The sequence below is a fragment of the Rosa chinensis genome, chromosome 1, assembly GCF_002994745.2.
Source record: "Rosa chinensis cultivar Old Blush chromosome 1, RchiOBHm-V2, whole genome shotgun sequence".
NCBI classification, from domain to species: Eukaryota; Viridiplantae; Streptophyta; class Magnoliopsida; order Rosales; family Rosaceae; genus Rosa; species Rosa chinensis.
In genome coordinates, this window is record NC_037088.1 from 10826416 (window position 1) to 10841833 (window position 15418).

The window sequence follows — 15418 nt, forward strand, 5'->3', positions numbered from 1 at the left end:
CCAACAGAATACCTATATGAAAGTCAAATTTATCTCTGGATAAACTTGGCTAGAGATGAGAGACAATAACAATAGTCTAAACACTCCAAGTTCAATTTTTTTTGCTAACATTGCTGGAGCAAAAGCTAGAAATTTACTCACTATATTTAACTTTTAGATAATTTAGCTAAAAAAATAACTTTTATTGTTGGACATGCTAACTAAAGCATTGTGGGAAACCTTAAACCCTACCATAGTTGCAGGTCAAATTCATCACTTAAAAACATTTTACGGCTCCTTATTTTCTATTGTGCCATTTTCTAGCTGAGTCAAGTGACTTGTGTCATGTCGGTGAGTCGGTTGGTTAGCACTATAATTGTGGATGTCATTAGTTTAAATGTCACCAATACGTTTCAGGGATGCGAATAGAAAAAAAAAGAAAAAGGAAAAAAAAAAAAAAAAGTCTATCAAATCTTTTAGTAGTCACAAAGGAAATGACTTGTGTCGTATGAACTTTGAAGGGTCTAGGTTTAGAGAGTTGGGAGTTGGGACTATCCATTAACTTAAGAACGTTCTCAAGCCTATCCAAATTTCATGAAGGGTTGAAGCATTGAAGGTAAGCATTTTTGAAAGCATCTTATATGGTTTTTCAGCTGAGTTTATTCGAATTTGGAATTGTACATATTGAAGGAACTTGAGTTTCTTGGAACAAGATCGATTAGAGTTGTAGTTATGGACTCGTCCGCTTAAATTCTCATTGGATTAGTTTTCTGTTCTCTCTTATCACAAGGTGAGAGCTTTTTCCTTTGGATTAAGGATAGATAATTTTCTTTTGTTTTGAATGCTCAGCCTTCAGTCGAAATAGAGAAATATTGTTGCAGTTCTGAAGGTCATTAGGTTTATGAAAAGTCATTACGTCTTTCTGTTTTAATATCTCAGAAGCGTAGATGAATTCTTTCTACATAATTCATGTGAGGTTCATTTCTTAAGCACTTCAAATCAAGTTTATATTTGAAATGTTTAGAGTAAGCGATATCTTGTTATGTTAGGCATTGAGATTGAATGTATACTACTATCTTGTTATGCTTCATCACAATCAGAATGCTTCCAGGGTTGCCTTTATTACTTCATACACTAGATAAGTTTCAATACATGCAATAGATTAATGAAACCGTGATGATGCTGCTGCTGATAAGCTTTGCACTAGAACTGGACTTTTAACCTTATGAGTTCCGTCGGACCAAACCAAGGACGAAGACATATGTGATCCATCTGGCAACCCTCTTCCAACAATGGTCAAATCAAAAGTCTTCTCCTCGTTCACGGACTTGAAGGAAAGAACTTGAGGCTCCACTTTGATTTCAACTTGAGAGTTTGGCATGATTTCGGCCTTGTAAGTGGAATTTGCAAGGCCAACATTTGTAACTCTTCTACGTATTGTCACCGTAAAACGTGTCATTGGTGTAACAATAGCTGATATTGAAGGGTAGTTGAGATCCTTTGCCGATCCTTGTTCAGAAGCTGTAGGACAAGTGCTGTTATCTCCTGATATAAGTCTGACTCTCGCCTCGTCCATGTCCAAGCAGAGTAACTTAATGTAATCCTCTGCAGAAGCATCATACACAAGCCCTGGGTCAATAGCTTTTAGAGGATTGATATGACCGGATCCATATGCAAATTCACCGGGGCATGAGCTGTTGGTTGTATGATTCATAGGCCAAGCTGTAGTCATAAGAGCAGATTTAATGGCAGATGGAGACCAATCAGGGTGGAACTCCTTTACATATGCAGCTACACCAGTAGCGTGGGGGCAAGACATGGAGGTTCCGGATAGTATATTGTACTTGACCCGCCTTGTGTCTCTAGAGCCACTTGTGACAGGAACATCACTCGGATATGCAGCTATAATGGTCACTCCCGGGCCAGTTACATCTGGCTTAATAATTTCAGGTAAAATTTGATTAGGGCCGCGCGAAGAGAAAGAAACAACTTCAGGTGCAGCTGGATCTTTTATGTTTTCACTCTTTGATATGCTTGCTTGAGGATCTTTTGTCGAGTTCATGTAAGATATGGCCACATTATAGTCTTCGGATCTCAAACCCACAGCAGGCATTGGGACAAGTGAAGCATCATCAGGTATGGGATTGTAGAAAATTACGCCTCGTGCACCAGCTCGATCAGCCTCATAAAATCCAGCGGGCCGGTCACATAGCACGATCTTGTTCCGAACTGAATTACTGTCTAGGCAACCATCTGCACAAGTCCTAGCATAGTATTCGGGGCAGTTACTTGAAGCATCTTTTCCATATATCAGTGGAAAACTACCTTTCAATATGAAAGAGTTCACTGAAGCCCCTATTAGTGTCCTACTTCCAAGAACGGCCTTGTCAATGATCCGACGATCTCTGCTACTTGCTGCAACTGCAAGCATCCACGGCGCTACACTTGTTACAGTACCAGCTCCAGGACCACTGTTGCCTGCAGAGTTTGATGTCAATATCCCTCTCTTCATTGCATGATAAGAACCAATTGCTATAGGATCATTATCAAAAGGAAGGGGACTTGCACTTCCAAGTGAGACTGACACAATGTCAACTCCATCAGCAATTGCATCGTCAAAAGTAGCCAATATAGCCTCTGAAGAGCACCCTGTAGCCCCAGAGACTTTATACGCAGCAATTCTCGCTGAGGGAACCCCTCCTCTTGCTGTACCTGGTTCTAATCCGTAAAAGCTTACATCCCTTACCTCATTCCCTGCTGCCGTTGAGGCAGTGTGGGTTCCGTGGCCGTCTTCATCCCTTGCAGACTCTGCTGGTTCGTAAAAACGAGCTCCAATTATCTTGTTGTTGCAACTGAAATTTTCGCCACCTTCACAAACACCTTTCCACTTCATAGGAGCAGCACCAAAACCTTCATCTCTAAAGCTCTCCGAATCAGGGTCAATTCCAGAGTCAATCACAGCAACAATAACATTACTCTCAGCAGTGGCTTTTCGAGGACTTGACAGCTTGAGACCCATGAAGTCCCATGACCTCGTCGTTTGAAGTTGGAAGGTTCTGCTAGGAAAGACGGAGACCACCTCCTCCATGTTAGCAATCTTTTCTTTTTCTTGATCACTGAGCTTTGCAGCAAATCCATTGAAGCTCCTTATCAAGCAATTTTCAGCAGAACTGCCATCAACAACTCTTTGTAGTATATCGAGGTGATGAGACCTTGGCGAGTACTCCTCATCATCCGGAAGTGACCCCAGATACACTATATGAACCTTTCTATCTTCATGATCAATGGCATTGCATAATAAGCTCATAGTAAGTATGAGAGTAGAGAAAGCATAAAAAAATAGGAATGCTCCATGCTTAGCCATTGTTCTCTCCTCAATATTCTAGCTTGTGATCAGTTCTAATACTGGAAGTGGATTAAGAATCATATTTTATTTGCTAAATTTCAATGCATCTTTGCAGCACACATGATTTGATTTCTGAACAACATTTCCCATTGCAAATAGATGCTTGCACATTCCAAATAGAATCAAGTCTCTGGCTCTATTATTGTAAAAGATTTTGCAAATGGTTTGATTACAAATCCAAATTAAGGCCTGCATTAATGGTAAATCCATTACTTGCATTACATTTCATTCCTTAAAGGATGGGAAAAGTCCAATTCCTTTCAAGAAAATGTTACAGATTTTATGTATACTTGGCTTAGTTGCAATAAAAAGGCATCCCTAGATGGCCAACGACTAACTATTTACCAAAATATCACCATTCCAATTGCATTCAAACAATGGCCCCTTGTGTTAGTGTATGAAGAAAATAGAATTTAGTCTTTGGCTCTATTATTGTAAAAGATTTTGCACAAGTTTTGATTAAAAATCCAAATTAAGGCCTGCAATAATGGCAAATCCATTTCTTGCAGTCACATCTCATTCCTTAGGGGATGGGAAATGTCCAATTCCTTTCCAGAAAATGTTTCAGATTTTATGTATACTTAGCTTAGTAGCAATAAGAAGGCATCCCCAGATAGCCACGTACCAACTAGCTATTTACCAAATTGATTGCATTCAAACAATGGCACTTTGTTGGAGTTTTTGAGAAAAACATATAGCCATAAAAATAAAACTGACACAAACATAATTTACATGGAAAAATAACATTTTCAATAAGAAACAAACATAGAGAACAACTACTGGAGAAAAGCATTATTAGCAATAGGAGGGGCAGGGAAACAAGACAGCAGTGATAAGAGGAAAGGCAATGGGAACCATTGGCTTTAAACAACACAGTAATATAAAAAAAGAAAAACTTAAAAGAAGGGTTTATACTTTGATACTAGGGCATCTCTAACAAACTAGCTATTTTAATAAAAAGTTAAAATTTGACTAATTTGAAATAGTTTAGTAATCCAACAAAATATCTATACGAAAGTTAAATTTGGCTTTTACTAAAATCTCTAGATAAATTTGGCTAGAGATGAGAGAGAATAACAAAACTCTAAACACTCCAAGTTCAATTTTTTTGCTAACACTTTTGGAGCAAAAGCTAGAAATTTACTAACTATATTTAACTTTTAGATAATTAATTTAACTAAAAAAATAGCTTTTACTGTTGGACATGCTAAGCAAAGCATTGTGGGAAACCTTAAACCATACCATAGTTGCAGGTCAAATCCATCACTTTAACACATTTTACGGCTCCTTATTTTCTATAGTGCCATTTTCTAGCTGAGTCAAGTGACTTGTGTCATGTCGGTGAGCCGATTGGTTAGCACTATAATTGTGGATGTCACAAGTTTAAATGTCACCGATACGTTTCAGGGATGGGAATTAAAAAAAAAAAAAGGAAAAAAAAAGTCTATCAAATCTTTTAGTAGTCACAAAGGAAATGACTTGTGTCGTATGAACTTTGAAGGGTCTAGGGTTTAGAGAGTTGGGAGTTGGGACTATCCATTAACTTAAGAACGTTCTCAAGCCTATCCAAATTTCATGAAGGGTTGAAACATTGAAGGTAAGCATTCTTGAAAGCATCTTATATGGTTTTTCAGCTGAGTTTATTCAAATTTGGAAGTACATGAATATTGAAGGAACTTGAGTTTCTTGGAACAAGATCGATTAGAGTTGTAGTTATGGACTCGTCCGCTTAAATTCTCATTGGATTAGTTTTCTGTTCTCTCTTATCACAAGGTGAGAGCTTTTTCCTTTGGATTAAGGATAGGTAATTTTCTTTTGTTTTCAATGCTCAGCCTTCAGTCGAAATAGAGAAATATTGTTGCAGTTCTGAAGGTCATTAAGTTTATGAAAAGTCATTAGGGATCTTTCTGTTTTAATATCTCAGAAGCGTAGATGAATTCTTTCTACATAATTCATGTGAGGTTCATTTCTTAAGCACTTCAAATCAGGTTTATATTTGAAAGGTTTAGAGTAAGCGATATCTTGTTAGCATTTAGATTGAATGTATACTACTATCTTGTTATGCTTCATCACAATAAGAATGCCTCCAGGGTTGGCTTTATTACTTCATACACTAGATAAGTTTTAATACATGCAATATATTAATGAAATCGTGATGCTACTGCTGCTGATAAGCTTTGCACTAGAACTGGACTTTTAACCTTATGAGTTCCGTCGGACCAAACCAAGGACGAGGACATATGTGATCCATCTGGCAACCCTCTTCCAGCAATGGTCAGATTGAAAGTCTTCTCCTCGTTCATGGACTTGAAGGAAAGAACTTGAGGCTCCACTTTGATGTCAACTTGAGAATTTGGCATGATTTCGGCCTTGTAAGTGGAATTTGCAAGGCCAACATTTGTAACTCTTCTACGTATTGTCACCGTAAAAGGTGTCATTGGTGTAACAACAGCTGATATTGAAGGGTAGTTGAGATCCTTTGCCGATCCTTGTTTAGAAGCTGTAGGACAAGTGCTGTTATCTCCTGATATAAGTCTAACTCTCGCCTCGTCCATGACCAAACAGAGTAACTTAATGTAATCCTCTGCAGAAGCATCATACACAAGCCCTGGGTCAATAGCTTTTAGAGGATTGATATGACCGGATCCATATGCAAATTCACCAGGGGATGAGCTGTTGGATGTATCATTCATAGGCCAAGCTGTAGTCATAAGAGCAGATTTAATGGCTGCTGGAGACCAATCAGGGTGGAACTCTTTAACATATGCAGCTACACCAGTAGCGTGGGGGCAAGACATGGAGGTTCCGGATAGTATATTATACTTGACTCGTCTTGTGTCTCTAGAGCCATTTGTGACAGGAACATCACTCGGATATGCAGCTATAATGGTCACTCCCGGGCCAGTTACATCTGGCTTAATAATTTCAGGTAAAATTTGATTAGGTCCACGTGAAGAGAAAGAAACAACTTCAGGTGCAGCTGGATCTTTTATGTTTTCACTCTTTGGTATGCTTGCTTGAGGATCATTCGTGGAGTTCATATAAGATATGGCCACATTATAGTCTTTGGATCTCAAACCCACAGCAGGCATTGGGAAAACAGAAGCATAATCAGGTATGGGATTGTAGAAAATTGCGCCTCGTGCACCAGCTCGATCAGCCTCATATACTCCAGCGGGCTGGTCACATAGGACGATCTTGTTTTGAACTGAATTACTGTCTAGGCAACCAGCTTCACAACTCCTAGCATAGTATTCGGGGCATTTACTTGACGCATCTTTTCCATATATCAATGGAAAACTACCTTTCAATATGAAAGAGTTCACTGAAGCCCCTACTAGTGTCCTACTTCCAAGAACGGCCTTGTCAATGATCCGACGGTCTTTGCTACTTGCTGCAACTGCAAGCATCCACGGCGCTACACTTGTTACAGTACCAGCTCCAGGACCATGGTTGCCTGCAGAGTTTGATGTCAATATCCCTTTCTTCATTGCATGATAAGAACCAACTGCTATAACATCATTATCAAAAGGAAGGGGCCTTCCACTTGCAAGTGAGACTGACACAATGTCAACTCCATCAGCGATTGCATCGTCAAAAGCAGCCAATATAGCCTCTGAAGAGCACCTGCTCATAGCCCCACAGACTTTATACGCAGCAATTCTCGCTGAGGGAACCCCTCCTCTTGCTGTACCTGGTTCTAATCCGTAAAAGCTTACATCCTTTACCACATTCCCTGCTGCCGTTGAGGCAGTGTGGGTTCCATGGCCGTCTTCATCCCTTGCAGACTCTGCTGGGTCGTAAAAACGAGCTCCAATTATCTTGTTGTTGCAGCTGAAATTTTCGCCACCTTCACAAACACCTTTCCACTTCATAGGAGCAGCACCAAAACCTTCATCTCTAAAGCTCTCCGAATCAGGGTCAATTCCAGAGTCAATCACAGCAACAATAACATTACTCTCAGCAATGGCTTTTCGAGGACTAGTCAGCTTGAGACCCATAAAGTCCCATGACCTCGTCGTTTGAAGTTGGAAGGTTTTGCTAGGAAAGACAGAGACCACCTCCTCCATGTTAGCAGTCTTTTCCTTTTCATGATCACTGAGCTTTGCAGCAAATCCATTGAAGCTCCTTTCGTAGCTCCTTATCAAGCAATTTTCAGCAGAACTACCATCAACAACTCTTTGCAGTATATCGAGGTGATGAGACCTTGGCGAGTACTCCTCATCATCCGGAAGTGATCCCAGATACACTATATGAACCTTTCTATCTTCATGATCAATGGCATTGCACAATAAGCTCATAGTAAGTACGAGTGTAGAGAAAGCATAAGAGAATAGGAATGCTCCATGCTTAGCCATTGTTCTCTCCTCAATATTCTAGCCGGTGATCATTACTTATACCGTTAAGTGGATAAAGAATCGAATATTTTTGTGGCAACGGACTTTAATAAGATGATAACGTCGAAAGGAAATATCTGTATGCCACTAGCTAATAGTAATGACAACTTTTTCCTACATTGGGGTCACCGTGTCTTTCCTGGTCAAGCCAAGCCAAATCAGAGAGCCCAGCAGAAGCCCAAAAACATCACTACGTGCGCCTGAGCATTAGACTAATTTCCACTACTTAGTTAGCTTGTAGTTTCCAAAGGATTGGAAATGCAGCTCATGGATATGGATCGATACTGCATATCTCTATCGGGATCTTGATTCAAAGATATATATGAAATTGCCTAATGGCCTTACATTACCCAAGTCAAGTGACTCTAAATCACAGAGTGCGTTTGCAATTAGGTTGAAACGCTCACTTTACAGATTGAAACAATCCGGGAGGATGTGGTATACCTATCTATGTATTTTAATAGCCAATCCCACCACTGAGAGAGAAGATGCAGGACACCTCCCGATCCCATCATCTGAGATTTAGGCATGTCCACCAAACAAGCAACCCGTCCGGCCGCACTCCGCATGCGCCTGCTAGGCCAGAGGCCGTCGCCAGCGCTGGGACACACCCGGCCAGGCACAAGCACTGCCAACTGCGTCCTGGAGAGAGAGAGAGTTTTTTCTAGGGTTTTAAAATTTTTTTCTGTTTCGTCTTTGGCTCTATTATTGTAAAAGAATTTGCACAAGTTTTGATAAAAAATCCGAATTCAGGCATGCAGAAATGGACAATATATTACTTGCAGTTACATTTCATTCCTTATAGCTAGGATGGGAAAACTCCAATTCCTTTCAAGAAATTGTTTCAGATTTTATGTATACTTGGCTCAGAAGCAATAAGAAGGCATCCCTGCCCAGATTCCCACCAACTAGCTATTCACCAAAATATCACCGTTCTGATTGCAATCAAACAAAGGCCCTTTGTGCTAGTGTATGAAGAAAATAGAATTTTGTCTTTAGCTCTATTATTGTAAAAGAATTTGCACAAGTTTTGATTAAAAATGGAAATTAAGGCCTGTAGTAATGAAAAATATAGGGTGAATTCCTCCTATGGTACCTGAGGTATTGCTACTTGGACAGTTTGATACCTGATGTATTAAAGGGGACAGTTTGGTACCTGAAGTTAGACTCTGTTTGACACTTTGGTACTTCTGTTAATTTTTCTGTTAAATGTAAGGATAAAATTGACATTTAGAATATCTGTATAAAAACGTAATAAAAAAACATGAGTTTGTGGGTTGATTGCCGTTCTTCATAATTTTATAGGTATGAATTAATGCTTATGAGTTATGTTGAAGGTGAAATGTTTGAATTTTATGTTTAAGAAATATAATAATTAGATTTTTTTTGGGTACTATTCTCTATGAATTCACTGATTTTTCCTCCAAAATTTGGATTTTTCCTCCTCTTCATAAACACAATGCGACGATATTATTTGGTATTATTTTAGGTCTTCATCATTTTGCGGGTCATTTAGGAGAAAATAAAAATGAATTAATATTTTTGGGTTATGTTAAAGTTGACATGATTGAATTTTATGTTTAAAAAAATTTAGTTGTACGAGACTAGTTTCAATAGAGTAGTCTCATGGGTGTTCACTATATGATTACTATATTTCTTGAACATAAAATTCGAATATTTCACCTTTAACATAACCCATAAGCATTAATTCATACCTATAAAATTATGAAGAAAATCAACTCACAAACTCATATTTTTTTATTATGTTTTTATACATATATTCTAAATGTCAATTTTATCCTTACATTTAACAGAAAAATTAACAGAAGTACCAAAGTGTCAAACGGAGTCTAACTTCAAGTACCAAAGTGTCCCCTTTAATACATCAGGTATCAAACTATCCAAGTAGCAATACCTCAGGTACCATAGGAGGAATTTACCCAAAAATATATTACTTGCAGTTACATTTCATTCCTTATAGCTAGGATGGGAAAAGTCCAATTCCTCTCAAGAAAATGTTTCAGATTTTATGTATACTTGGCTCATTTGCAATAAGAAGGCATCCCCGCCCAGATAGCCACCAACTAGATATTTACCAAAATATCACCATTCTGATTGCAATCAAACCATGGCCCTTTGTGCTAGTGTATGAAGAAAATAGAATTTCATCTTCGGCTCTATTATTGTAAAAGAATTTGCACAAGTTTTGATTAAAAATACAAATTAAGGCATTTAGTAATGGAAAATATATTACTTGCAGTTGCACTTCATTCCTTATAGCTAGGATGGGAAAAGTCCAATTCCTTTCAAGAAAATGTTTCAGATTTTATGTATACTTGGCTTATTTGCAATAAGAAGGCATCCCCACCCAAATAGCCACCAACTAGCTATTTACCAAAATATCACCATTCTGATTGCAATCAAACCGTGGCCTTTTGTGCTAGTGTATGAAGAAAATAGAATTTTGTCTTTGGCTCTATTATTGTAAAAGAATTTGCACAAGTTTTGATTAAAAATCAAAATTAAGGCCTGCAGTAATGGAAAATATATTGCTTGCAATTACATTTCATTCGTTATAGCTAGGATGGGAAAAGTCCAATTCCACTCAAGAAAATTTTCAGATTTTATGTATACTTGGCTCATATGCAATAAGAAGGCATCCCCGTCCAGATAGCCACCAACTAGCTACTTACCAAAATATCACCATTCTGATTGCAATCAAACCATGGCCCTTTGTCCTAGTGTATGAAGAAAATAGAATTTCGTCTTTGGCACTATTATTGTAAAAGAATTTGCACAAGTTTTGATTAAAAAACCGAATTCAGGCATGCAGTGATGGAAAATATATTACTTACAGTTACATTTCATTCCTTATAGCTAGGATGTGAAAACTCCAATTCCTTTCAAGAAAATATTTCAGTAGCAATGATAAGGCATCCCCGCCAAGATAGCCACCAACTAGCTATTCACCAAAACATCACCATTCTGATTGCAATCAAACAATGGCCCTTTGTGCTAGTCTATGAAGAAAATAGAATTTCGTCTTTGGCACTAATAATGTAAAATAATTTGCACAAGTTTTGATTAAAAATCAAAATTAAGGCCTGCAGTAATGGTAAATATATTACTTGCAGTTACATTTCATTCCTTACGGCTAGGACGGGAAAAGTCCAATTCCTCTCAAGAAACTTTTCAGATTTTATGTATACTTGGCTCATTTGCAATAAGAAGGCATCCCCGCCCAGATAGCCACCAACTAGATATTTACCAAAATATCACCATTCTGATTGCAATCAAACCATGACCCTTTGTGCTAGTGTATGAAGAAAATAGAATTTCGTCTTCGGCTCTATTATTGTCAAAGAATTTGCACAAGTTTTGATTAAAAATACAAATTAAGGCATTTAGTAATGGAAAATATATTACTTGCAGTTGCACTTCATTCCTTATAGCTAGGATGGGAAAAGTCCAATTCCTTTCAAGAAAATGTTTCAGATTTTATGTATACTTGGCTTATTTGCAATAAGAAGGCATCCCCGCCCAGATAGCCACCAACTAGCTATTTACCAAAATATCACCATTCTGATTGCAATCAAACCATGGCCTTTTGTGCTAGTGTATGAAGAAAATAGAATTTTGTCTTTGGCTCTATTATTGTAAAAGAATTTGCACAAGTTTTGATTAAAACTCAAAATTAAGGCCTGCAGTAATGGAAAATATATTGCTTGCAATTACATTTCATTCGTTATAGCTAGGATGGGAAAAGTCCAATTCCACTCAAGAAAATTTTCAGATTTTATGTATACTTGGCTCATATGCAATAAGAAGGCATCCCCGTCCAGATAGCCACCAACTACCTACTTACCAAAATATCACCATTCTGATTGCAATCAAACCATGGCCCTTTGTCCTAGTGTATGAAGAAAATAGAATTTCGTCTTTGGCACTATTATTGTAAAAGAATTTGCACAAGTTTTGATTAAAAAACCGAATTCAGGCATGCAGTAATGGAAAATATATTACTTACAGTTACATTTCATTCCTTATAGCTAGGATTAGGGCTGTCAATTCCGACACGACCCGATAACACGACTCGAAACCCGCACGAAATAAAGCGGGTTGGACCCGCACGATTAAAAAGCGGGTCAGCCATGGGTCAACCCGCCATGACCCATTTATTAAATGGGTCGGCCACGGGTCAACCCGCCAACACGAAGTGAACCCGTATAACCCGATTATGCTATACTTCATCCTGAAATTTTAGACGTTGGGAGTATTTGATTATAGGATTAGACAATTTGAAATATTTTGCTTTATAATTATTGGATTTAATTATTTATGAATTATATATAATTATTTATATTCTTCGTCTTATGGAGTTTTTAGTGAATTTAATCAATTTATGCATTTTTTTAGTTAAATGGGTCGCATTGTTAACCCTTAAAGGGGTCATTTTATCAAACACGACACAACCTATTTATTAAATGAGTTAAGCGGGTTGGAAACGGGTAACCCATTTAATAAATAGGTTGGGTTTGGGTTTAAATTTTTGACACGATTATTAAATGGGTTGGGTTTGGGTTTGTATCTTGCGACACGACAAATACCTTGACCCGACACGAACCCAACCCAACACGACCCATTGACAGCCCTAGCTAGGATGTGAAAACTCCAATTCCTTTCAAGAAAATATTTCAGTAGCAATAATAAGGCATCCCCGCCAAGATAGCCACCAACTAGCTATTCACCAAAACATCACCATTCTGATTGCAATCAAACAATGGCCCTTTGTGCTAGTCTATGAAGAAAATAAAATTTTGTCTTTGGCACTAATAATGTAAAATAATTTGCACAAGTTTTGATTAAAAATCAAAATTAAGGCCTGCAGTAATGGTAAATATATTACTTGCAGTTACATTTCATTCCTTACGGCTAGGACGGGAAAAGTCCAATTCCTCTCAAGAAACTTTTCAGATTTTATGTATACTTGGCTCATTTGCAATAAGAAGGCATCCCCGCCCAGATAGCCACCAACTAGATATTTACCAAAATATCACCATTCTGATTGCAATCAAACCATGGCCCTTTGTGCTAGTGTATGAAGAAAATAGAATTTCGTCTTCGGCTCTATTATTGTAAAAGAATTTGCACAAGTTTTGATTAAAAATACAAATTAAGGCATTTAGTAATGGAAAATATATTACTTGCAGTTGCACTTCATTCCTTATAGCTAGGATGGGAAAAGTCCAATTCCTTTCAAGAAAATGTTTCAGATTTTATGTATACTTGGCTTATTTGCAATAAGAAGGCATCCCCGCCCAGATAGCCACCAACTAGCTATTTACCAAAATATCACCATTCTGATTGCAATCAAACCGTGGCCTTTTGTGCTAGTGTATGAAGAAAATAGAATTTCGTCTTTGCCTCTATTACTGTAAAAGAATTTGCACAACTTCTGATTAAAAATCAAAATTAAGGCTTGCAGTAATGAAAAATATATTACTTGCAGTTACATTTCATTCCTTATGGCTAGGATGGGAAAAGTCTAATTCCTCTCAAGAAAATGTTTCAGATTTTATGTATACTTGGCTCATTTGCAATAAGAAGGCATCCCCGCCCAGATAGCCACCAACTAGCTATTTACCAAAATATCACCATTCTGATTGCAATCAAACCATGGCCCTTTGTGCTAGTGTATGAAGAAAATAGAATTTCGTCTTTGGCACTATTAATGTAAAAGAATTTGCATAAGTTTTGATTGAAAATCAAAATTAAGGCCTGCAGTAATGGTAAATATATTACTTGCAGTTACATTTCATTCCTTATGGCTAGGATGGGAAAAGTCCAATTCCTCCCAAGAAAATTTCAGATTCTATGTATACTTGGCTCATTTGCAATAAGAAGGCATCCCCGCCCAGGTAGCCACCAACTGGCTATTTACCAAAATATCACCATTCTGATTGCAATCAAACCATGGCCCTTTGTGCTAGTGTATGAAGAAAATAGAATTTCGTCTTCGGCTCTATTATTGTAAAAGAATTTGCACAAGTTTTGATTAAAAATCAAAATTAAGGCTTGCAGTAATGGAAAATATATTACTTGCTGTTACATTTCATTCCTTATAGCTAGGATGGGAAAAGTCCAATTCCTTTCAAGAAAATGTCTCAGATTTTATGTACACTTGGCTCAGTAGCAATAAGAAGGCATCCCCGCCCAGATAGCAACCAACTAGCAGCTATTCACCAAATTATCACCATTCTGATTGCAATCAAACAATGGCCCTTTGTGCTAGTGTATGAACTTGTGCTAGTGTATGAACAAAATATAATTTCGTCTTTGGCTCTATTATTGTAAAAGAATTTGCACAAGTTTTGATTAAAAATCGAAATTAAGGCTTGCAGTAATGGAAAATATATTACTTGCAGTTACATTTCATTCCTTATAGCTAGGATGAGAAAAGTCTAATTCCTCTCAAGAAAATGTTTCAGATTTTATGTGTACTTGGCTCATTTGCAATAAGAAGGCATCCCTGCCCAGATAGCCACCAACTAGCTATTTACCAAAATATCACCATTTTGATTGCAATCAAACCATGACCCTTTGTGTTAGTGTATGAAGAAAATAGAATTTCGTCTTTGGCCCTATAATTGTAAAAGAATTTGCACAAGTTTTGATTAAAAATACAAATTAAGGCCTTTAGTAATGGAAAATATATTACTTGCTGTTACATTTCATTCCTTATAGCTAGGATGAGAAAGTCCAATTCCTTTCAAGAAAATGTTTCAGATTTTATGTATTCTTGGCTCAGCTGCAATAAGAAGGCATCCCTGCCCAGATAGCCACCAACTAGCTATTTACGAAAATATCACCATTCTGATTGCAATCAAATAATGGCCGTTTGTGCTAGTGTATGAAGAAAATAGAATTTCTTCTTTGGCTCTATTATTGTAAAATAATTTGCACAAGTTTTGATTAAAAATCAAAATTAAGGCCTGCAGTAATGGAAAATATATCACTTGCAGTTACATTTCATTCCTTATAGCTAGGATGGGAAAAGTCCAATTCCTCTCAAGAAAATTTTCAGATTGAGAAAATTCCACAAATGGTCACTCAACTCTGGCTCATTCGACACTTTGGTCACTCAAGTTTCAAATATATCACTTTGGTCACTCAACTGTCAACTATTACACTGTCAATCACTGTAGTCACTTTGTTAATTTTTTTCAATAAAAAAAAATTTATTCGCCATAATATAAATGATATTTTCATCCAACCAATTGTGAAAAATTGAGAAATATGTATAGAATGATTGGGAGAAGTGATTAAAGTGAGAAAAAAAATACTCCTTTGGTGACTAAAGTGATTGACAGTGTAATAGTTGAGTGAACAAACTAATATATTTGAAACTTGGGTGACCAAAGTGTCGAATGAGTCATAGTTGATTGACCATTTGTGGAATTCTCCCTTTCAGATTTTATGTATACTTGGCTCATTTGCAATAAGAAGGCATCCCCACCCAGATAGCCACCAACTAGCTATTTACCAAAATATCTCCATTCTGATTGCAATCAAACCATGGCCCTTTGTGCTAGTGTATGAAGAAAATAGAATTTCATCTTTGGCTCTATTATTGTAA

At 37.3% G+C, this 15418-nt stretch overlaps 2 protein-coding genes across 2 annotated transcripts; both read right to left on the minus strand.

Annotated features, from left to right (window-relative positions):
- Window positions 1–486: 486 nt before the first annotated feature.
- Window positions 487–3488, minus strand: LOC112181966 (subtilisin-like protease SBT4.4). Its single transcript, XM_024320372.2, has one exon. It carries the CDS (start codon window positions 3341–3343, stop codon window positions 1142–1144), a length of 2202 nt encoding a protein of 733 aa, XP_024176140.2. The 5' UTR covers window positions 3344–3488; the 3' UTR covers window positions 487–1141.
- A 1956-nt stretch (window positions 3489–5444) lies between these two features.
- LOC112200647 (subtilisin-like protease SBT4.4) lies at window positions 5445–7791 on the minus strand. The gene has a single exon (XM_024341668.2). The coding sequence runs from the start codon at window positions 7741–7743 to the stop codon at window positions 5527–5529; it is 2217 nt and encodes a 738-aa protein (XP_024197436.2). The 5' UTR covers window positions 7744–7791; the 3' UTR covers window positions 5445–5526.
- Window positions 7792–15418: the final 7627 nt, after the last annotated feature.

Excerpts from the sequence above, each read along its gene's own strand:
- LOC112181966 (XM_024320372.2), bottom strand. The coding sequence starts at position 3,343 with ATGGCTAAGCATGGAGCATTCCTATTTTTTTATGCTTTCTCTACTCTC.
- LOC112200647 (XM_024341668.2), bottom strand. The coding sequence starts at position 7,743 with ATGGCTAAGCATGGAGCATTCCTATTCTCTTATGCTTTCTCTACACTC.